The sequence below is a fragment of the Microtus pennsylvanicus genome, chromosome 7 (assembly GCF_037038515.1).
Source record: "Microtus pennsylvanicus isolate mMicPen1 chromosome 7, mMicPen1.hap1, whole genome shotgun sequence".
Taxonomy (NCBI): Eukaryota; Metazoa; Chordata; class Mammalia; order Rodentia; family Cricetidae; genus Microtus; species Microtus pennsylvanicus.
Genome location: NC_134585.1, coordinates 42,165,610 through 42,191,190, shown reverse-complemented (window position 1 = coordinate 42,191,190; position 25,581 = coordinate 42,165,610). Strand labels below are relative to the sequence as shown.

Sequence of the window (25,581 nt, the reverse complement as noted above, 5' to 3'; positions counted from 1 at the left end):
ATTTGGATTGCTATTCTCCCATACTCGCACAAGGGTCTTGTTCTTCCCCCGAGAGCCTGACTCCTAACCTTCACGACTAAAATCTACGTCAAGAATGTCTTTAGAGGGCTGGGGAGATGGTTCAGCTTTTAGAGAATTTAAGGCTCTCCTAGGACAGGAGTTTGGCTCCCAGCACCCATATCAGGAAGCTCAAAACTATGTTACAGGACACCCAAAGCTTGCTTCCGGCTGCTGTGGGCACTTGTACACATTACAGACACACAGACATACACACACTAAACACACACTCACACATTACACACATACATTATAGACATACACACCACACAGACATACACACACACACACACATTATACACATACACACCACACAGACATACACACACACACACATTATACACATACACACCACACACACATCACACACACACACACACACACACACACACACACACACCAGAAAAATAAGTCTTTAAAATGTTTTTAATATACAGCAACTCTTTTGAGTGCCCACACCCGTGCTGTCGGGTGTGCTTTATTCCTTCCCTAAACACCTTTCTATTTTTATTGAGCCTCAGCTCTCCCTTACACTGGAAGAGAAAACCTTTTCTGTCTGTGACACTGATTCTAATTTACTCATAGGAAAGTCCCCAGAGATTTAGGTGACACTTCAACCTGTAGAGGTAGCAGGACAGAGCTGTGTGTCAACCCCAGCTGCCCTCACAACTACTACAGATGCTCTACGCTCTACCTTAAAGAGGCTTCCCTGTTTTCTTTTAGCTTTCTCTTCTGTCTCAACACCAACCAAAGCATGTATTTATTTAACAGCGGGACATATGGTCAGCATGGTCAATGTGTTCCATTTGGGCAATTCTCTCTTTCCCTTTTCTGTGTACAGAAGACTTGACATCCTCTTATATGTGAAGTGGTTCTACACTGGTACTCGTAATTGGATTCTTTCCCCCCTAATGGAATATTTTAAATACATCTAGCTCTTGGGGATGAAGATGAGGGCAGGGAAAAGGGTCAGGGAAGTCTTACAAAAAGCCTACAAAATTAGTTGGTGAGAAAAAGTAATCTGTTGGCAGAAAGAACAGTTGGAACCGTATTTTCTCCCCACCAAGCCAAGTACCAAGGCTGGCTGGACCTGTCTGGGGACACTGGCTCAGGTGCACAAGGCATTCTGGAGTGTCTGCAGGTAACCTGTGACTCACTGTATTTGGCTTTTAGTAAAAGGTAAAACTGGGGTTTAGGTTTTAGATGCCAATAACGCAAATTTATGTGATCACAAAGTTGCATGTAGAACGTGTGTAAAAGATCAGAAAGAAAGCCCACACTGTGCAAATGACATAAAAGTTGTACCCTGTGGCAACAAGTGGGTAATAGATCATTGAAGCTTATCTTTCCTGTCTGAGTGAAACTTTTGGGTAGTGATAGATATGATAATTAGCATGACAATGATTTTATTTAGTATACATGTATTAATTCATCACTTTGTAACTCATAAATATATAGCAACATTATTTGTCACTTAAAAAATATGAAAAGATAAAAATCAGTATTGGAAGGTAGCTAGTCAGACAACTAGCAGGGTTGTAGGCCACTGAGGATGACCGGACCATACAATGAGCATTGGGCCCTCCTTTCATTTCCATGATAACACATCAATTTGTGAAAGAGGAAGTTTCATAATTGCTCATCCTAGACTTCATAATGCCATGGGCAAGGAAGAAAGAATCATCAAAACTGACCATAAAAGATTTAAAATATCATTTAAAGGGTAGAAGTTCTAGGGCTTTGTTGAATCCAACAAATGTGTCAAGGGAAAGCAATCTCATACTGGTAAAGCATGAATAATATACAAATATAAATTTTCTTTAGTTTCAAAATCCATCAACCAGGCAAGGGTACTGGGAAGGCAGAGGCAGGCGGATCTGTGAGTTCGACGCTAGACTGATCTACAGAGTGAGTTCTAGGACAGCTAGAGCTACACAGAGAAACCCTGTCTTGGAAACCAAATCAAAATAAAAAGCAAGCAAGCAAACAAAATTTATGTTGTACAAGTTTGGTCTAATGAATGAGATATGACTCATAGCCTGGTCCTGTCGGGGACATGGCATTCTAAACAGCCCACAAAATTATAAGATTGCAATAAACTGTCAGGGGAGCACCCTTGCAGACAGCTGATTTTCCTGAAGGCATGGCGAGGAGGAATAACTCTCTCCTCATGAAGTGTGGGTTTGGACACACAAGAGAGCCCTTTCTCAGTGCAGCTGCCTGCAGATCCTCACTGCTATGAGGAACTTACACCTTGAAAAGCAGTACTTCTCCTTTTGCTTTTTACAGATCCTCTGTTTGGATACTAGTCAAAGCCTAAGCCTGAGTGCCCTGGTGCTTATGATACTATTCTCTTCTAAGCTCCTCAACTACATGGAAGTGTTTGCAAAATTTATCTGGAACTCAAAATGTCTGGCTTTTTCTCTTCCTCCTGTCTGTTTCCCTTCCTCTTGCAGATTCTGGCATTAATAGTCTTCCTTTGCTGCTCTTCTCCAAATCAACAATAAAACTGAATTAGAACTTCTTTTTGAATGTGTTTTATTTACTTATTTTAAGTTTTAATTATTATTATTATTTATCTGTGAGACTAAGAACCAGCAAATAGGGGGTTGTGTTCCCCAGGAACAAGCTGGCTGGTCTGTTATCATCCAGACTTCCAAAGGTTCATAGTCGGAAGCTGTAGACGTCACAGGAAATTGCCTGTCTTAACTTTAGCACTTTTCATAGCCTCTCGAATCAAAACAGCCTTAGCCTGTGGAAGCAATGCAAGTAAACAGATGTGGACATAAATAGCTGAAGACACAAAGAAGGGACACAAGGAAGGACAGTGACAACTTTAACATTTCTAGGGCTCTGAGTCAGATGTTCTAGAGTGATTCTTTCTGTCACATTTAGTGATGCCACAGATACCAAGTTCTTCAGTGTGAATGAGAGACTACTCAACAGATACTACTATCTTTTCTTCATTTTCTAAATTTAAAATAAGGCCTTAGGTAAAAATAACCTGGTAGAGAACATATTTAATGTGTAAGAGCCTCTGTTCAATCTTCAGTGCAAAACAAGAAACAAATTAAGCACACACAAATACAAATACAACACACACGAGAGCACACACAAATACACAATATACACATGCAAGAAACATAGACTCACACACAGGCTAGAGTTTCTGAGTTTAGTTTCACCCGGGGGAATCATGCCTGATACTATAAGCCTAGTCATCTACCTGTGCCTGGAGAGGTCAGAGAACTCAAGAGGAAAATATACTACCATTACTTTCTAAAATTCAGTATAATTCCTAATTTGTTCTAAATACTTATCCTTATAGCCACAGAGAAACACCGGTTTCATTTTTCATCAAAGAAGGTAATTTGCATAGCAGCAGGGCAGTCTATCCTCTGCCCACAGAGAAGTTCAGCGAAGTTGCTACAGGAACATAGCGTAAGTACGGATTTCAGGATGTCTTCATTAGCGTTTTGTGCATGTCTAGGTGATGCTGTCTCATGACATCCTTCAATTGTTTCCATTACCCCTCACCATCTTACCTTGACCACTCTCCATGTCTGATGATTTCTTTAATGATGTTCCTACAGGCTAATACGAGAGTCAAGGAAAGATGTCCTCTAGAAAACAGTGATTTTTATAGGAGAGAGGGGTGTGCTTTAGTCCAGTTGACTATGAATGATATTCTCAATGTGAAGTGTAGATTACCTTCCTCTTATAACTAGTGCTCCAATGCAGGCTCTATTAACTTTTGACTGCTTTGTGAACACATTACCACAAATATAGCAGCTCAAAACAACATGGATTTAGAATGTCACAGTTTCCACAGATCAAAAGTCAGTTGGGTTTTATTTTAATTTAGTTACTATTATTGTGATAAACACTGTGACTAAAAACAAGTTGGGGTTGGAAGGGAAGTCAGAGCAGGAAGCAAAGGTAGGAATTTAGAGTCAAGAACTGAAGCATGGGTCATGGAAGAACACTGCTCACTGACCTGCTGCATGGCTTGCTCACCCTGCTTTCTCACACAATCCAAGACCACCTGCCCAGGCATAGACCATATTAAACTGGGCCCTACAATATCAATCATTAATCAAGAAAATGTACTACAAACTTGCCTGGACGTTATCTGATGACATTTCCTCATTCAAGGTTCCTCTTCCCAGATAATTCTAACTTGAGTCAAGTAAAAAAAAAAAAAGACACATTTCTGCTTAAGAATTTTACATGATCAAAATCAAAGTGTTGGTAGGCCTGCATCCCTTTATAATGAACCTGGGTGAGTTCATTATAGTTCCTTCCAGTTGTAGGACTGAGGTCCCACTTGTTAGTTAGCAACAAAGGGTTGATATCAGTTTCTGAGACCACATCTGGACTTTGGGCTGCTTTCTTTGCCTTCAGTGATAGCAGTGACAAGTTGAGGCCTTCTTACATTGCTTTTGTTTGACCACATCTGGGAAAAGTTCTTTACAACCAATGGCTCATTTAATTAAACCCAACCTATTCTGAAGACCTGGGACAACTACCTAATCGCAAAGTCTCTATGTTCAATCACTTAACAACATTCACTTTGAACATACACATATTATAAATGTACATACATAAGACATGGGTTTGGATATACAATCACACTGAAGTCTCATATGACATGTAATAGAACACATTTACAGGCTCTAGGAGAGAAGGAGCTGGCAATTTTAAAAGGTCCTTTTGTTGGTATCTTGTTTGTGCTCTAACAAATAAAGCTTGCCTGAAGATCAGAGAGCAGAGCTAGTCACTAGTTAACATAGAGGTCTGGAGATCTGTACAGACAGACAGAAGTCCTATGGTTGTGCAGAGAGAGGCATCTAAAGTGGGAGGAGACAGTAGCTTTACTCTTTTCTGGCTGACAGGTTAACAAGGTAAGAGATGGCTGTGACTTGCTCCTTTGTCTCTCTGATCTTTTAGCATTTACCCCGATATCTGGCTCTGGGTTTTTCTTAAAAAGACCAATTAGAACTCATGCAATACAGCCTTATTCTGCTTCCCACACAGAAGCTCAACCTGGCCTACTAGCTATTTTTATAAATAAAATTTTATCAGGATAGAGACATATCTATTTACATATTTTATTTATATATGTAGATATAAATATTTATTTATGCATTTCCTGTGGCTGTTTTCAAAATATGCTAGCATAACTGAATACATGTGACAAAACTAATTAGGCATCCATGTACTACCTGCCATTTACTATCTGCCACTTCAAAGAAAAAATTGCTGATCCTTGCTTCAAAAATAGGACAATTATTCTAAAATATTTTCATGAAATAATAAGTAAACATTGTAGATAAGAAGTAAACTACATGGGAAATATGAGGAGGACTCTTTCTCATGTTGAGAAATAGAAACTATAAGTCAAAGAAGTAATTAGGGAACAACTTTTATCTTGCTTTTAGCTATTGGCAGAGCATCTATATCCTTGTCTGGTTAGCATTTCAAGATTTTCCAACAAAATAATCATCAAGAGTTTTAATCAGGCAAAATATCAGAAATTTCTTCCAAATAGACAAAAGTTAGGAAGAAAAAACAGTTGAAAAAGTGGCATTTGTGAAAATCATGGATTCATATATTGCAATGGGGAAATGATTTTCAACACTTATCAACTTTGATAATCATGAAATTACTATTGCATGCTGGGATTTTATTTTGTTGTTTCTTATGCTTATCAATGGAAGAAAGCACTGAACATTTACACCATGTTTCCCTCTATAATTTAAAAATGATATGGTTTGTGATCAATTTACATTCATACACATATATCAAATTTTATCATTTGTAAGTCTGATGTGTTATATACACGAATATGGTAAAGGAAGTAAAACGTACAAGCCATATTCCTGTAAGAATTTACATATATATCTACTTCAGGAACTCCAAATAACTCTGATAATTTGCTTCTCAGCATTGATAAACAGAAACAGTAGCATCCTACCTATAGTATTGATTTTTTTGTTTTTTTTTTTTTTGCTTTTTAAAGATTAGATCACAAACCAGGAAGATTCAGAAGCATATTTCAATCCTAACAGAAATAATTACATAGTTATATTTTATTTGAAAAAGCAGTAAATTTTCAGACTTGCAAAATTGAAACATGACATAGCTACAGTGCCTTCTAACTTATTTTTAAATGCAAGGGTGCCATCTACCTTGGAAAGACACAGTAGGTCTAGATTATCATCCAACAAACAGTCAGAGTGAGTGTATGTGTATCAACTTTTGTGTATATATAGATTCAAGCTACTGTCCTTATTTAAATCTCAGTAGTTATTTTCAACAAAATGATTATCCTCAGATATATCTCATCGAATTAAAAAAATTGTATATGTAAAAGTTTAATTCTTAACAACAACAGTGATATGCAATACAAATGTCTTTCTGGGAAAACCAACATTGATAATACTTAAAAGCAAGGAATTGCTATGTCTAAACATTAAGCATCAGAAACTTTTCCTTTATAGCTCGTGGGAGTGAAGCCTCAACTCTGAGCAAGTGAACGGTGAATAGTGCACCGCTCATTAGTGACTCTGCTAGTTAGAGCGGCAATTTACTTTGCTAAATAGCATTTGGAATGGCATGGTTCCATATTCTATTTCCTGTTCCTATGGGTTCCCAAGGGCCCTATTACGTTTAACATACTATAAATGCTATTTGTGAAAAAGCTTTTTAAAAGGGCAGTTTCATTTATAAATGTTAATAGGCTTTTCCCTAGACTCACTATAACATGCAATTCCCATCTCTCTGTTTTATTCACATGACACACGAAGCACGTCCCATGTGTAAGTTGTTATTCTTTGCTCAGCACAGAACAGGGCAGCAGATACTATAGCTATACGAAAATCGATATATATATATATATATATATATATATATATATATATATATATAATAGCCATGCATATATGTAAGACGTATATATACACACAGATGTGCCACTGTAGTTTTTTATATTAAAAATAGTTCAATTGCAAAGATAAAATCAGTGAATATACAGATGTGTGTCTATTAAGAAGCCTTAGCTTATTTGCTTCAGTGTTCACATTAAAACTCATTTTGTTATGTTCTGAGATTTCAATGTTTCACATAGGCTATTTCATTACCTCTTTAATGGAAAAAAACTAATATCAGTATATGAGATGCTAGTATATGATTGGCAATAAATATCAAGGTATTCAGTAAATCAGTCACGTACTCTTTTCTTCAGTGAAGAATAAAATATTTTTCAAAACCAAATTTTGGTGATAATACAAATGTAAATGCAATAAAAGTTAAAAATTCAAAACTATAAGCCCAAAGGCCTGTAAAAACAGAATTGTCCACAGAAGCACAAGTCTAGAAGTGCAAGTCAGAGTCATGTTTGAAAATGTACTCATCAAAACTAAAGGTCAGAAGGACATCAAATCATGCCCCCCCCCCCTGTGTTTAGTAAGCTCTACAGCTTCCTATTCTCTCTTCATTTCATTTTTCAATGCTTGCTATATATTTGTTACACTGCCTTCAGAAATTGGAATCTATTCAATGAAAAATTTTTGGGTGGAATGCGATCAACACAATTACTTAAAATATTTTAAAATACACTGAATTATTTCTAAGTGAAATATTTCTATGTTGATTTTCATGTCACTATAGGATCTTGATGGTGCATAATAAAAGTTGTTTATAATCGAAACTATTTCCCATATATAGACAATATTTTTATATATGGTCTACTTTATTAAAAAACACCCAACTAAAATATGTTTGCAGAAATTTTTGACTCATATAACAAACATGTTCATTTTATATATATATATATATATATATATATATATATATATATATATATATATATATATTAATTTTTAATTTTTTTCATTTTACATACCAACCACCCATTTACTCCTCAAAAAGGGTTAGGCCTCCCCTGGAGAGTCAAAAAAGTCTGGCATATCAAGCTGAGGCGGGACCAAGCTCCTCCCCCCTGTATCTAGGCTAGCAAGGTATCCCTCCAATGAGAATGGGCTCCAAAGAGCAAGTTCTTGCACTGGGGAAAATCCTGGTTCCAATACCAGTGTCCCCATAGATGGCCCAAGTTACAGAAATGTCACCCACATGCAGAGGGCCTAGTTCAGTCCTATGCAGGTTCCCTAGCTATTAGTCCAAAGTCATTGAGCTCCCACTAGCTTGGGTCAACTGTCTCTGTGGATTTCTGCATCATGATCTTGACTCCTTTGCTCATATAATTTCTTCTCCTCCTCTTCAACTGGACTCTGGAAGCTCGACAGAGTGTATTTCTGCATCTGCTTCCACAAATTACTGGATAAAGATTCTATGATGACAATTAGAGTGGTCATCAATCTGATTACAGAGGAAGGCACCCTCTCAGTGATTGCTAAGACTCTTATCTGGGGTCATCCTTGTAAATTCCTGGGAGTTTCCCTAGCACCAGATTTCTCCCTAACCCTCTAATGGCTCCCACTATCAAGATATCTCTTTCCTTGCTCTTCCTCTCTGTCCCTTCCCCCAACTCAACCATCTGGACATGATATACATTTACTCATAAGTTAGGTATGAGAAGCTAGGTAACAAGCAGGACCCTAAGAGAGACATACATGGGAGCCCCTGGGAAGGGGAAATAGGTAAGATCTTCTGAGTAAATTGGGAGGTGGTGTGAACGGGCAGGAGGAGAACACGTTCATTTAAATAAACCTTGGTAAAGTTACAAGAGTGTGCTATGGTTTTAATATGAAATGTCCCTCACAAGCTCATGTATTAACACTTAAGTCAGCCAGTGGGATGATACAGACCCTTCCAAAGGACAGATCTAGTAGGAAGAGGTAGGTCTGAGGGGGCTGTGCCTTTGAAGGTTATACATGGAAACCAGCTTCTCTCAAAACTTCCTGCCCACCAAGAAGGGAAGAATAGCTTCGACCCTAACTCTCACCACTCTGCTCAAGCTCCTGGGGTCATACAACTTGGGCCCAAACCCTCTAAACCCAAGAGGCAAAATAAATCATTCCTTGCTGAAATTGTCTTGTGGAGTACTTGTTCAGAGTTGAGAAAAGTAAACAGTAAAGACTGTTTCATTAAAACTTTTTTTTGTGTGTGATTGTTCTTTTTCTATTCACCAGAATACATTTCTTTAGCATCTTTTGCATAAGAAGCAAAATACATTTTCTAATGCTGCTCTGCTTATCTGGTCGTCTTAGAATTACACTGCAAATAACATCTCTGATGCTTTACTGCCTATAACTATACAGTGTGTCTACACGAAAGGATAAGAACAAACAAAACAGATAAAATCTCAGCAAAGTTAGAACACATGAACAAATAAGTTTCTTATTAAAAAGCCACTGGGTCTCTCCCTGTTTTCAGTAATGCAGAGAAGGGGATACTAAGGATAAATCTTTAGCTTGGTCACATGTCATCGAAAGTAGGAAAGATCTAATAGTTTAAATATTAATTACAATGTTGGAAAGCCATTACAGAAAGATTTGCAGTTTCATTAAACAGTCCCGAAGCCTGCGGCCTCTTATGATAATGTTCTCAGGAAAGATGATTATTTCTATCTATAAAACTAAGGCCGATTTCTGGGGGAAATTAGAAATTACACAATAGCAGAAACATCTGAGTTTTGTAGCCCAAAGGGAGTGGATGTAAACTCTCTTCTTCACTAATTACATGAACTTGAGAAAACAATTCAATCACTGTTTTCTTTACCTCAAAAATTGCCTTCTTAGAAACATTGCAAGGAACAGTAAAATAAAAACAAAATAATACCATACAACTCTGTGATGGTCTTTTTAATATAGGAGGGGCAATGGCATTATTAGGATGGTCTTGACAGGAACTACACTTCTTGCCCTAATCAATTCACTGTTTAATTATTTAATTAAATGTGGACATGATAGGAAGTAATTTTACATCTATGCCAGGCTGAATAAGACCCAGTTGCAAGACTCAGCTGCAGCTGGATTGATTTAGGCAAAGACTCTGGTCATGCTGGCTTGAAGTCCTAATTCAGACTGCTAGGGCACCCAGAAAAGATGAACAATTCCTTACTCAACCTAACTGTAAGAGTGAAAAGATTGAAACTGTAAGTATTAGCACTTTTACATGCCACCCTATATATTAGATCAATTAAAAAAAATTACTTTATGGGTGTTTTGCCTGCATGTATGCTTGTACATCTTATGGGATCCTTGTGGCCAAGATGACCAGAAGAGGGCATCAGAACCCTTGGAACTTGAGTTCCATATTGTGAGCTGCCTTGTCGATGCTGGGAATTAAACCTGAATCCATAGAAAGACCAGGCAGTGCTCTTAACCACTAAGCCATATTGCCGGTCTCATTACCTTCAATACTGAAACATAATATTCTGTAAGTTAATTCCCCACCTTGGAATTGTTCATAGTTTTTATTGCTAATGAATTTTAGATCCATATCACTTCCCCACTACATAGTAAGATAGATTCTTATTTGCATTCTGACTCCCAAGACATAACAAGAATTCAGTAAACATGCATGCTCAGAAAAATGAACAATTTACTAATTATCCTCTTGGATAAACTGAAGACAGTTTTATCATGAATGAAAGCATAGAATTACATGGTTGTCTGCTTTTAAACATGTTTATAATGAATAAATTAATTTGTGATTATAGAAAGACAGAAAAATGTGCCTTAGTATTATTGGTAAAAATAATGATTATTAACCCCATTCTTGGGCAATTCTGTAAGCAACTCAATGTCAATGACATGATACTTACATTCGCCAAGTGAGCTAGCTCTATCTCCAAAAATGAATCAGTTGTTTTGGGTTCAGGCCTGATTGTGACCACGATGATTTTAGAATTCACGACAGTATAATTTCTGAAACAGAATAATAATGATTAAAAAGAGAAAAGATTGATGGAAACTTTCTTTCATGCCACTCCATACCTGTTGGGATGACATTAAGTAATGCATCCCCAGGAAAAGCATAGACACAGGCTAATTATTCAGAGAAAGATGCAGTCAATGCACTCTTACGAACAAGCTCTCTCAGACTAGAAATTCTGGGGGCAAACTAAAGGCATTTAATCCTTTCATATGCAGAAAAGAGGAAAGAAACAACAATACCAGCAACCTTCTGAGTACTTAAATACAGTTTATTCACAACAAAAATAAACAATAAGTTGAAACCATCAGGCAACCTATGATTGAGTATAACTCATTTATCTTGAGGAAGACCTCACAGCATTATTCTTCAGGAGACCAAATATTCTTGCCAAGTGCTGCTGAGGCAGTTGTTTTTTTGAGTTTGTGAGCTTTGTGTGTGTGTGTGTGTGTGTGTGTGTGTGTGTGTGTGTGTGTGTGCTTACTTCTTCCAAATGCATGAAGATGGAAAAAAAAACTATAATGTGATATAGAGAGAAAGCTTGCAGAACTTTAATGCAATGTTCTCAATTCTAAGAAACATCTCTTCTGAAATACCTTGCCAAGTAACACTCACTTTCAAAGACTTTGTATTTATTCATATACATAACTAGAAAATTATCAACAGCTGGGCAATAGTGACAGATGCCTTTAATCCCAGCACACAGGCAGCAGAAGCAGGAAGATTTCTGTGAGTTTGAGGACAACCAGAGCTATACAGAGAATCCCTGTCTCAATAAACCAATAATACCAAATAGAGAATAATACCAAAAAGAGAAAATCATATAGATACTTTATATAAAACACATAAATGTTATAGAGCATCTACTATTCATAAGCTTAAAAATTTAACTGTAGTTTCTCACATTTTGAAGAAATAAGTCTATTCATTCCTCATTGATGGTCTGAAATAAATCATGTGTTCTTCTAGCAGACAAATTCTATTTTAGAGAATTTATGTATGTATTACACATGAGTTCATTTTTTAAAAAAAATTGTTTGTTTGCCAAGGTAGCATTTAAACTTCACCCAATCTCAACTATAGACTTTAATGCCTCTGCATTTTACCATGTGAGGACTACCATCTATTAAACGAGATCATCTCTTTCTGACGCTTAGCCGTGTCCTTGACTCCTTTGCAGATGATCCCACTTTTCCCCGGTCTTAGAGAAGCACAGATGTGCTATTCCTGTAAATCTCACTTTTCTGCCATTATAGCACACAGACTTTTGTGTTTGACTCAATTCACAGTCCATTTTTGAAATTCAGATCACAAGTCAGCTATACTATAATTTATGGATTCAACAATTCAATAAGCTAACTTTGAGTCACTTTTGGTAATTCAGCATTTATACGTATTCATGGGTGGCTATTAGGAATAATTGTGATGTATCCTTTCGGTGGATCTATATTTTAATGTCTTGGGCAAGTCCCTGGGAACTGCTTGTTTATGTTGTAAATGTATGAGTCGCTTTGTTTTCTGCAGTGGCTGCATTGTTGGAATTCTTGAATTGTGATAAGGTGAAGCAACATCCAATGCTTCTCTTTGGAGGTAACTTTTCTATTTATGCTATTTGATGCACATTTTCACCACCAGTGAATGCTAGACTGTTTTATAACAGAGGGAGAAGGAGCATACTCTATATAGGATACGATTTTAACTCTTTTATCATACATTTAGTATTGCACACAATGAATTCTGAAAAATTCTTAAACACTCAAGAAGGCATCTAGTGTGGTAGAAAGTAGTATGGGAAGAAAAAAGAAAACAAAAACAAAACCATACCATTAATATATTTTATTTTCCTATTGAGAAAAGTGATTGCAAACAGGGAGAGCTGGTTAATTATTCCGTTTCATTGAACATATTGATTAAAGGCAAACCGTGTTTGAAAGGCTATAAAACCAAGTGATAACAATTCAAGACTTCCCTTTGCCAATGGTGGTTTCTTTGTGGGTAGAAGTTACCATGGGTTCTGGTGAGAATTAATGGAAACTGAAATCTGCCAGAGCATCAGGTGAGTGAACACCTTAGAATGGATTCTGGAGGACCATGTGCTTCACTGCCAGAGAACAACACTGCATGATCCCCGTAGGAAAGTTTCTCAGGCCTGAGCTTGCCCGAAGCTGTGTGAGCACTTATTTAGTTTCTTGGAAATAAAGTACGGATGGATCCATTAAATTCCTTTACTCTTGTTCTGCTTAGAATAATTCTTCCCGTTACTGATAGAACACAAAGCACGGCGGTCCTTACATTTATGTTAGTTTTTTTTTTTTCAAATCGGGATGTATTTGAATCATTTGCAATCTATGTAAGCGACTAAGCTACTGAAAAATGGGTATTTAATGTAGGAGTTTGATGTTTTTGGCAAGATATTCCTGAATTCTCTTTGTGTTTGAGAATGCAGATGATGAGCCATGGCAAATAAGGCCATGATGACCTTTGTACAGAGTCAGGTTCCTCAGTAACTTGGGGAATGGTCTGCTGAAAGGGTGCTAGAAAAGGGTGTCTGAGTTACAACTTTGATACAGTGTGGGTATTATAGCATATTTGAATTTATTTGAAAAATTGTGTGTGTCAAGCTACACTTATGGGCATACCTGTCTCATATGTGTGATTATCCATTTGCTCTACGCATCACACAGGAATATGCACAGGTTGATTTTATCATCCAGCAGACCTTCCAGAAGACTGAAGTCCAGGGAGAGCAAGAATAGCTACTAACATTTACATATTTTTGTTTTCATTACGTCTGATAGATGTTTATGCTCAAAACACATTCAAAAGAAAACAATCTTTTAACTATGTTTACTATGTTTATTTAGACTGTAATGTCAATATCACAGTAAGATGCCTAGTAAAGAAAAAATGAGCAGATTACATTATGCAGTGTCTCCTTTTTAAAAATGTATACATTGTGCAAAGTTGGCTTTAATTTATTCCATCAATTTATTATAATTTGCATAAGTGAATAGTTGGCTTCTGATGTGCCACGTCAGGCTTTGTGATCTCCTAATGCTTCCTGGCCAGTTGCACAGTGGTATACATTGCTAAGAAAGCATATCTTACAGCCAAATGGATTTCATGACTAAAGTAATAAAGTCCTTCCCTGTCCTTGAGATTCTCACTGGTATTCACTCAAAGGAGAGTCAACTTATTCCTACAGACAGCAAAAGTGTGATTAATCCTTCCTAACAGGCATGGGACACTCAATGCGACTTCAGAAAATCACAGATTATTGTGAATGCTCTACGAGCATTCTCCATGAGACTATATAATTGGTCATAATAAAATGGAAATGATTGAAGTTATACCAACATTAAACTGAAAATCAACTGCAAAACAAGACATGCAAATATGTAAGAAATTAATGCACACTCAAACTACTAGTGGTTAAGGAAGAAATCACAAGTGATACTAGAAAATTCCTTAAGGTAAATAAAAGTAAAACATAAACCAAACTTAGGAGATGCAGTAAGAACAGTACTAAGAGGTAAATTTAGAAGAGTAAACATAAAAGAAGGAAGACATCAAGTGAAAAAAACACACAAATTTAGACCTGGAAGAATGTTTGGAAATGTCAATAGGAACTGAAATTGAAAATATAAAAATCAACAAAACTAAGAGATGTATTCTATAATATCAACACAACTTACAATCTCTTAACTGAATATATTTTAAAGAAAAATGGTCTCTAATAATAAAATTCAGAAATGAAGGAGGAAATATTTCATCTGGCAGCAGAAGAAATGAAGATCACAATTTCTATGAGCCATTATTTTGTGCCAACAAATAATACACCCTGTACAAAATAGGTCAATTCTTGGATATGTGTAGTCTTCCAAGACTAAATCATGAAGAAATTATTATTGGCAAAGATCTTTGGTTATAGATCTATATAAGTACAATGAAATATATATATGCACAAATATGTGGAATAGTATATTATATGTACACTTGTTCATGTATATATACTATATGTATACAATGCACATGTAAAATATATTGCATAAAATATGAAACTAGTAAGAAGATTTGATTAGAAATGATAATTTTAAATATTATCAGCTGTGAAATCTCAAGGTTAGATGGCTACACTGGAAAATTCTTGGAACATTTTTTTTAAAAAGCCAACTCCAATCCTTAAATTGAAGTAGATTGAAAGAGCAGTTCCTCAGTTTTTCAAGATAGAAAACCTAGAGCCCTGCTATACCACAGGTGGACATAGTTAGCTACAATGTCAGACATTTAAAACATTTATGATGGAAATTTTCATGTTATATTTTTTACCACAAAATTTAATGTAGTGTAATCAAAAATCAGGTGAAGGGAACAGCAAAATAGATCACACAGGCAAAATATAGCCCAAAATAATATGAAAAAACAGTAGCTGTTTATTGATAATTATCAAAATTTCTAGTCATTGTTAATTTTTACACTTACTATTCATGTCCATTTAAAAATGAAGACTTTTATAATGACTTTAATTAAGACCCCTAATTTGGACAAACCAAAATACAACAGAAAACTTGGCATACTGGTCTTCATACAGGACTTCATCAGGATAAGATAAATATATTTGCTTTTAAATTACAACCAGGGAAGCCAGGAAGTGGTGACACATGCCTTTAATCCCAGTACTGGAGAGGCAGAGATAGGCAGATCTCTGTGAGTTTGAGGCCAGCCTGGTCTACAAGAGCTAGTTCCAGGACATGTAGGGCTGTGGCACATAGAAATTCTGTCTTGAAAAACCAAAAAAGAAAGAAAGAAAGAAAAATAAATTGGGCTGGAGAGATGATTAGCAGTTAGAATCACTGGGCGCTCTAGCAGAAGGTTCAATTCAAGCTCCCAGGTGGTGGCTCACAACTCCAGTTCCTGTGCATTAACAGTCCCCTTCTAACCTCTGCAGGCTACATGCACATACATAGTGCACAGCCACGCATGCATGCCAAACACCCATGCACATAAAATATGACAAAATAAGTGACTCTACAAACACAAATTAAGTTAAAATCAGATGGTAGGTGGTTTGCTTAGAAGTTACAAATTAGAAACTCAGTTGTGGAAGTTGTAGTCTTGGTGGAGTGGGTGAGGTGATAGACTTGATTTCAAGTTTGGTTTTCTAACAGATACAGAACTTAGATTTTCAAAAATGCTAATGATCCAGGATGTATGTTCTGTTTTAACAGGCATGGCTAAATGAAGGCGAGACTTTTATGCATAATGCAGTACTACATTATTTTACACAACCAGTCATGTCAATTTGGTACCAAGGATAAATTTAAGATTACATGTCTCTATGATGGAACAAAGAAAGATTCAAAATCTCATAAAATGAAAACATTTCTTTGCACACTGAGAATTAAGTACGATGATTCATAGGTTAGGACTGAAAACTGTGGAGTTTTCTTTCCTGAAGAAGCTGACAGTTCAAGCTCTTTTCTGAAAACTTCAGAGTAAAAGTGATCATCTTTGTTTCTATTATTTCTACTAGTATTTTGATAATTTTCTCTTCCCGCTTGTTTCTTAAGCATACAATGTGCCGCTGGCATGTATGTCTGCAGGCCAGAAGAGGGCAACAGATCTCATTATAGATGGCTGTGAGCCACCATGTGGTTGCTGGTAACTGAACTCAGGTCCTCTGGAAGAGCAATCAGTGCTCTTAACCTCTGAGGCATTTCTCCAGATTCTCTTCCCATTTGTGTTTAATTTCTTTTCTCGAAGATAATTGTCTATGATTTCTGAGAACATTGTAGCTCTTCATTCTTCTGTATTTTTTCTCTTGCATTTTATTTATTTCATGCAGAAAAATTTAACACTTTATTTTACTATTTTATTCTTTTATTAAATTATGTTGTATGTGTCTGTCTGCATGTGGGTTTGTGCACACAAGTGCAGAGCTTTCAGAGACCAAAAGAAAGCAACAGAGTCCCGGATCTTGAGTTATGATAGTTATGAGCCACCAGGCTTCAGTGCAGGAATCAGTCTCCAGTCCTGAAAAGAGTGGCATGTGATCTTAACTGCTGAGACATCCACCAGCCATTTTATAGCATTTTAATACTGCAATGCAATTTAATAAATCCGTAATAAAATAACATTAATAAAAATTAATAAAAAGGAATTTAATAAAATCCTAGTTAGACTCCTTTTGTTATTTCACATGTTAATATAAACATTAAAATGCATTAAGTACATGCTTTCATTTCCCTATGTCTTACCACTCTTCACATACTCAGGAGTCATGGTTTCCTCAAAAAACTTGGAGTCTGATCAATTAAATGATTGTTTACAACTCTTTGTAGAATCTGTGGCTTGATGTATGCTGGATAGACTATTGCTTTTTTCTTAGACATAGTTTTCTTAAGATAAATTTTTAGAAGTAGAGTGGCAACATCAAGGAAATAATATTTCTTAGTTTCTTGGCATTGCCAACTTGGCCTCTAAAAAACATAACAGCATGATATAAACTTTCTACAGCAGTTTCTGAGCTAGCCAGGCCATAGACATGAAGTTTTGGATGTTAGTAGGGACTATGCACAGCTTCGCAGCTCCTCAATTGACCCTGTAGTCTAGGTTGACAGATTTAACCTTCCAGCCTCCCAGAAAGGGGTGAAGAAATGGAAAATCTAGGCCTTGGTCATGCTAACCCAGACTGTTACCAGCATGGCAACCCAAGATTGCCCACCTGTAGTCCTCTCCTGGGACACACAAGAGAAAAGAAACATGCCTATTTTGTGACTCAGAGCTGTGCTATGTGGCCCAGAGTGTCTTCAAACTCTCAATCCTCTTGCCCTTGTCTGTTGTAAGATAGAATTATAGTACTGAACCATTATACCTATATGAATTGTCTAACAACTTTTAGCTAAAAGAAATTGTCTTAAAAAAGGATAAGAGTAGGGTGCAAAAACCAGCACCTATATAATATAGACTCAATTGGAGCATACTTCCTTTATTTGAAGGAACCATTCAAACTGTCTCAATATTAAATTTTAGTTGTGGAAAAAAAGGTTTTATTCATTGTGTGTATGTGTTTGGGTGTGTGTGTGTGTGTGTGTGTGTGTGTGTGTGTGTGAGAGAGAGAGAGAGAGAGAGAGAGAGAGAGAGAGAGAGAGAGAGAGAGAGAGAGAACATGCCACAGCATCTGTGCAGAGGTCTAAGGACAGTTTTCAGGTATCCCTCCTCTTCTCCTCATCACAGTTCAAACTCAGGTCATCAGGACTGCTTCCAGGCTGAGCCATCTCACTAGCTGTGAAATTTCTCAATTTTAAAGAGGGAGACAGCCCAACAGCAAAACAAAATCATAGACAGAAGAAGAGTGGCGTGCACATGAAGGCAAGAGGGAAAAAAACTATATAAATTTAAAAAGAACATGCAAATTTAATCTATGTTCTATGATGAAGGAAACATTCTTAATGATGTTTATTTGAAACATTATAGCTTGCCATATTTCATAATTCCTAGTTTTGTTAGAAAATAATTATACCAAATTACAAAATTCTGAGACTGTAACAGTTCATTTTACATATCTGAAAAAAAAATTTTCAAACGTGGAATAATAGCACTGTGAGTGCTTAGTGTATATATTTCAGACATTAAACAACTAAAAATGAAAACTAAACACTAGCATTTTTCCATTCAAAGAGCACTTAAGCAGATGTCTCATCCCAAGCATTCTATGAACTTCACTTCTGGATAACGATTGACACAAACTGTCTCCTACAGTCACTTACTGATAACTACAAGTAATGCTTAGCATCTAAACACTTCTACTCGACATAACTGTACGGATTTATGAGGAACAGGAGACATTTCAATATTGTTTACATGTGTAATGTTCTAACAGAATAATTGACATATTGATCATTTAAAAACACAAATACTTTGTGAAGAGAACATTCCAAATCCTTTCTTCCAGTCATTTTTAAATATGCAGTCTTTATTATAATCTACAGTCAATCAATTGTGCAGAAAAACACATTATCTCTTTATCTGCCTGTGACTTTGTACTTGTCATTTACTTCAAACTCTTACACAAAGGTAACAAAGGTCTTCAGTCTACAGAAAATATAGTTACCTTCTACAATAAAGAAGAATGCTTGAAGTTGAAAAGAAACTTTAAAACAACTCCCATATTTTACATATAAAAGCACAGAAACTTGCCCCAGGGCCTAGATGAATCCATCTGGATCACGAGTAGGTTAGGATAGCCAGCCTTCCAGATGAATCTCTGTTCCATTCACTTAATAACTTATGGACTCCATTTATACATCATAAGAAACAACTGTCTTTGCCACAAGTTAACAAAATTTGAACCATAATTTTTTTCTTTTGCAAAAATGGCACATCCCTAGACAAATTTCCAATTTTTTTGACTATATTGATTTCTGAAACGGAACTATGTCTCTTCCTCATTGTACGTGAGATAATATTTAATTATATTATTAAGAACAGGATTAACCGTGCAACTATGTTGGCCTTTTTAGGAATGAAATGATCATAACAATCAAGGAATTAATCCCTCCAGTTTCTTATGTTGGATATTTATTTTGTATTCCCTATAGATCTCAGCAGCAAAGAGTAAAAGCATCATCCGTGAAGGGTTTCTATTTAAAGTTGAGCTGAAGGCAGATGAAGTAAATTACTGAGCGACTAGAGAAGCTTTGGAAGCTTTTTAAAATGCTCAAGCTTTTAAAACAAGTCACCTGTTAGTGTCTAGATGAGAATTCTTCAGTGATAAATGTGATAAAATGAACTCTCTTTGGTAATAAGAATCTAACTTTTTTTTTCTGGGCACTTTAAACCTTGAGAAACATTGCTTTCTTTGACCTTTATAGGCCTTGGGTTTTTTTTTTTTATTTTTTAAAACTGTAGCTATAGATACAAAGCCAGTTGAAAGGCTTAGAATAAACTTAGTAGTTTCAAAATATTTTTTTTTAACAGAGCACAACCCAACTCAAATCTACCCAAATGAGCAAGTCCAAATTCAATCCAGAGAAGGGTCTCTGTGTTTGGGAGAGAGGGAGAGACCACACATCAATCATGACCCACCACCTATGTTAGTAATGAGCAGATAGAATGTCTGCAAAGAATAATAACCTGTGTCTGCTATCATGTTAGGAGGCCATTTTTGGCTGGCTTAAACTCTAATTGTTTTTATTTATTAGACTGTTTGCTACGCCTCTGATAAAACTGTACACATTATTCATATGTTATCCTCCCAAAAAACATAAGGCTTTATTTATGAGGGTATGCGGGGAGAGCTCAAAGTAAGTTTGGCTGTGTTAACCAAAATAAAACTTGGTCTCCATCCTTGAGCATGAGGTGCTGTCAGGAAGTAAGTCACCCTGAGTAATAAGATCACTATGCAAATAAATGCAAATGATATTCTCTGTACAATTTAATAAAGTGGGTGAGACACTAGAACACAGGGATGAATGTTGGTGGAATTATTAATTGAACTTTTTTTAATATCTGAGATAAAAAATAGATGGATTTCTTCCAAAAATAGTCTCTGATCGAGAAGCATTTTTTTCTTAATGTAGCTGTAATTGAAATTTTAGTTTTAAGCAAACTATCTTGTGCAAATGAAGAACAAGACCATATTTCCCATGACCATGATTCTCTAATTTCCTATAATACAGAGAAAAGCATCATTAAGTACAAAGAAAAGAAGAAGACAGATGAATTTTACAATGACCCATTCTATTAGAGGGTGGTGAGGATTTTTTTTTTTAATTCTTTACTTTCTAATTTTCAGGCAAGTCATGATTAGTTACAAAAGACTAGTGGGACTTTAATCAGATACCAAAATTGTCTTGGTAGTTGTTTTGAAATACATAATATGCTAATAACCTATTCATTAAAGTGCTCTTTTCTATTTCCTTTGAGAAGCCCTTTGTATTAGTAAAGCTATCTTGACTATTTCAGAGAGTGAACTATAATCACATTTAAAACAAATTACAAAGATTACAACAGCTCATTCCTTTGTAGCTTACCTCAAAGTGGGTAAAATGAGGTCTAAGTTTTTATACAGGACTGCTCCAAGAACGAATACAGACGACTCATCCAATTCTAGAAAGAATAAAGTGGAAAACTATTAGTAAAACCACAGAAAAACACAACCATAAAAACTTTGATCCATTAATCACTAGCTCATTTCAATACTTGTTCAAAGGCAAAGATAAAGACATGTGCCAGAAATTCATTCAGTCTTAGTCGTGCCTACAGTAAGTTAGCCCCATCACCTTGCCCACGTAGTTGTAGACAATAGTGTTTATGATGGTTTTGAATCAGTATCCATCTTTTTTTCTAACAAAGCCAAGATTAGAACCTTCTTCCAGTCCATTAAAAGCTTTTCAATTCCCAATGATATTAGGGGAAATAGTCATATATCATTAAGAGTATGTTCAGGATCACCAAAGTGAGAATTAAGACCACAGTGCCTCTTTTGAAGCTAATATTAGAAGGCACTTAAGACATTAATAGAGGTTAGTCCTTCTTTCCATGTGTTACTTTCGCCAAAACAGTAACTGCAAATAAAAGTGCATTTGAAGTTGAGACATAAACAAACAACAGTGACTGAATAGAAAATGCAATCACATTTCCACATCTAAAGCTTAAGTGCTTTATTTCGGCCTGAAACTGTTAGTAGAGAAATATGAGCACACCAAGCTCAGGTCAATAGTTTGTGGTTCTATTTTCCCCACTTTAATAAATCCCTTCTGTAAGTAAATCTGTTGATTTAGAGGCCAAGGACAAGTGCTTACATTTATAAAATTAGCTTACAAACATGTTTATAAAAGATTCAATATTATGTGATATATGAAGATATATATGATCTACTTAGTGACCTGGTCAGAAATGTTTAGTTCACAGCTTATATTATTCCTCACATTACCTTTTGATGACACAGGAGTAAAAATGCTTTTGGGGATAACGACTCGATCTTCTGAATTTCTTGCCCAGTCCACCATTCCTTTCCGACCCTTCATGGGGAAGTTGATGTCTGTTAGGACAGAGGCTGCAGGAAGCTTCTGAATACTAGCCACTATTTGGAAAAGAAAGAAGACTGTCAACAAAACTTACTCTTAATATCACTGAAATCAAATTCATCAAATCAATTCTGAGTATACTCATAATTGAGTTTCGAGGTAAAGTGCAGTTCGCAGAGCATGAAAACACATGTATTTATTAGACAGCATTGTTATTTCAGGGTGGGGATGCTTTCATTTCCCACTAGCTTTCTTTGGTTTTAATTTGGAATCATACAATGATGGTCAAAGGTGCTGTGAGTGTCCTAAGGTGACAACAGCCATAGCCACACTGCTTGTTCACACTGGTTCCCTATGGCAACTCTTCGAAGCCCGCATTTCCATTAAAAGTTCAGCATACCCATCTGGTAGGCTGAAGTATTTAAATTAGCTTGGCTTCAGAGTATGTCTTCTTTACGTAATTGTCAGAAAGAGCTGGTTATGATTTAGGCAGATCCCATAAAGATATGGACAATAAAACATGCATATTACTCAGACAAAGCATTGTCATAATCCAAGTGGTGCGCCATGGTACCAATAATGATACCAACTACAAAGGCAACTTCATACACAGAAATATCAGATACATCGGTCACAATATAACCTTAAGACTTTTGCCCTAAAATTGCAAGAAATGTAAATATATATTCATATTGGGAATTGTGTTTTTTTACTACTAGAAATACAAGCTTAAAAAATAATTTTGATTTATTTACTTTTATTTTATGTGTGTGGGTGTTTTCCTGCATGTATATCTGGATACCATGTGGGTACAGTGTATGCAGAGGCCTGGAGGGGGCACTGGATCCCCTAGGGCTGTAGTGATCATCAGGCGGGTGTTGACAATTGAACCCAGGTCCTATGGAAGAGCAGTCAGTGGTCTTCACCACTGAGCTATCTTCAACCCCTAGAAATACATATTTCAATACATGTTGATAAAAATATAAGTGATAATTTTTTTAGAAATAGAAGTGTATTTATTTTATGTAATAGTAACATTTACATTTACAGTACATGAACCTATATTTACAATAATGTATATAATAAGGTTTAAGATGATGAATACATAAGCACTATAAAGTATATACATTTTACAATTAAGAAATATAATTTGCAAATTTTATGTAGGCCTAGGCATGTTCTCCATTAATGCTTCAAGTGTCCCATGGAAAATATAAGCGGAAAGATGATGGGAAAACTATAAAAGCTAGCACAACTGGACAGCTAAAGTAAAAACCATTAGGTGCTTCCTAAGTGGATTTTATTCTAGAGGAACTTGTAATTTAAAACAAGAGAGGATGAAATTAAGATTTTTAACAATATTAGTTGCATAAATATATTACTGCACCCCTGGCTTGGTTTCAAATTAAATTGGTTATGTATTATGGCAGTGCACAGTGAAATTATACTTTATGAAAGCTCTTTGTGGCTATTATACACATCCATTATCAGCACAGGATGGAATTTCATTTGGCCTGCAATTTGACATATTAAGCTTAAAAAGGATTTGCTAACTAAATGTTGAAGGGAAAAAAAGGTACTGGATAAGACATAAATTAGTTATGGATGTTAAATGCCACTTTTTTGAATAACGAGTATAATTATTTTAGTTTCTTTTTTAATTTTTAAAACCGAGATGCTTTTCCTTTCCACAAATAACCCCATTCAAATGTGTTCAAGGACACAAAACTTCAGCTGTGTATAGAAAAACAGTCAACACGTTGGAAAATATTTGTCCTTGGCTCTTGAATTATTAATGTTCAAAATTACATTAAAAGTCTTGGACTCTAACTTCAGTTGCCTTGAAGTTTAGAGAAATACATATTTCACTAGCATGATCCAAAAGTTTATGAGAAGACATGACTGCTGTCTTTCCCATATTTCCTATTATTAAGGAAATTATACATGAAGTAAATGTCTGGGTCCTGAAATCTAATCATTTCTTTATTTCTATGAACATTCACATAAAAGTAAAAATTAACACCAAGTAATGTTTAATGGAGGCTTTTTGTCTGCACTTGAAATCATGTTACCCTGAGTAAATGTTGGATTAATACCATGTTTGTGAGCAGGTAAGTTGATTTAGTGATATAGGCATGCATTTTGCTCCACACAACACAGTCTTTCATTAGAGGTATTCTAGTGGTTAAATTATGATGATATAGAATAGATTGTACTTCCTAATACAGTATACAACAAAGAAATATAAAAAGAGGTCAAATTCACTAATTTGTGCCCAAGTCTAAATGTCATAGTCTTCTTCATGAAGAGTACAGAAACAAAAATCGAATGATTCATTACACTTAGGCATGCAGTTTACAAACATGTGTATATATTATTATAATATAAAGCTAAGCTATTTTATCTAGATAGTAAATCATGTTTTAATATGTGTATACAGTCAAACTGAACTAATTATCATGAGCAGCACTTCACTACACTTAACTTTTTCTGAAAATATGATGAAAAGGTTACTAAAACCATTTTAAAAGATATTTAAATAGGTTATAGAGTTCTGTTTTTAGTTTCTGAATTAACAATGTTTAAAACTAATATGTTTTAAAAACCAATAAAGTATTTTAATTTATACATATTTACCCTAAACCCCCCAAGTTGGGTGTTTAAAGCTGACATTCTGGTTGTTCCTGAGCCCTAAATAGTTAATAAAAAACATCCTTCTACAGAGCAAAAATAACTCAAAGGTGTCTTTTTCTCCCCTTTTTAAGTTCTTGTGTATGACATTTGGATCAATCTAATCCCCAAACCCTTCCCTTTTCTGCTGAGTTTAAGTGCTCAAACCCCTTATATAAATCTGGAACCAGTTAGTCTTTGAGCAAATGGGAAACACATATTGGGTGACTACCAGGGAGGTAAGCTCCAAAAAGTAAATCATTAAACTATCACTTGGTAAACATATAGGTTTGGCTAACGAGACAGAAACAAAGTACACATGCATACTAGATACTGTGTTTCTATAATAATTGGCTGATGAATTCAGTCATCATAAGCACCTAGCAGTTAGAAAGACTTTCCTCAATATTAGCTTTTAAAGCTTACAGAGTTTAGATGGAACGTGAAAGGATATGGTGTCTCTGGATAAAGACATTCCATGCTCCAGGAATTGCCCTGAGTTCAAAGGACTGTGCTGTCATTATAAAACTAGATTTAATTTCTTATAAAGTAAAATAGGTGACTCGTTATGGTAAACTATGGAGTGAGGCCACCAGACTGAGTTTAATATCGTGCCTTTGTTGGTCAAACTCTAAAAGGATCCCGGTTCAGTGTAAATGTTTTTCCCAATTCCTAACTTTTTAAAACAGTATTAAATTTATTCTTGGCAGATTTTATACATGTTACAATATCTTGATCATCTCCACCTCCATTTGCTCCTTCCAGGGCTCCCCAGTACCCCTGCCCCAACACATCTCCCTCTGAGTCTTGGTTTTCATTATCTTTCTTTCTTTTTTTTAAATTTATTTTTTAAAGATTTCTGCCTCCTCCCCGCCACTGCCTCCCATTTCCCTCCCCCTCCCCCAATCAAGTCCCCCTCCCTCAT

The 25,581-nt window shown here is 35.7% G+C and overlaps 1 protein-coding gene across 3 annotated transcripts in view; it reads right to left on the bottom strand.

The window, feature by feature from the left end:
• The window catches only part of Adgrb3 (adhesion G protein-coupled receptor B3), a 714,721-nt gene that overhangs the window by 325,388 nt on the left and 363,752 nt on the right, over positions 1 to 25,581 (bottom strand). For all 3 annotated transcript variants that reach the window (XM_075980559.1, XM_075980557.1, XM_075980558.1), the window contains exons 13-15: positions 21,893 to 22,042; positions 20,991 to 21,066; positions 10,847 to 10,949 (exon numbers count right to left, since the gene is read on the bottom strand). In XM_075980559.1, coding sequence (XP_075836674.1) covers positions 10,847 to 10,949; positions 20,991 to 21,066; positions 21,893 to 22,042 — 329 coding nt within the window. The remainder of the gene's footprint in view (positions 1 to 10,846; positions 10,950 to 20,990; positions 21,067 to 21,892; positions 22,043 to 25,581) is intronic.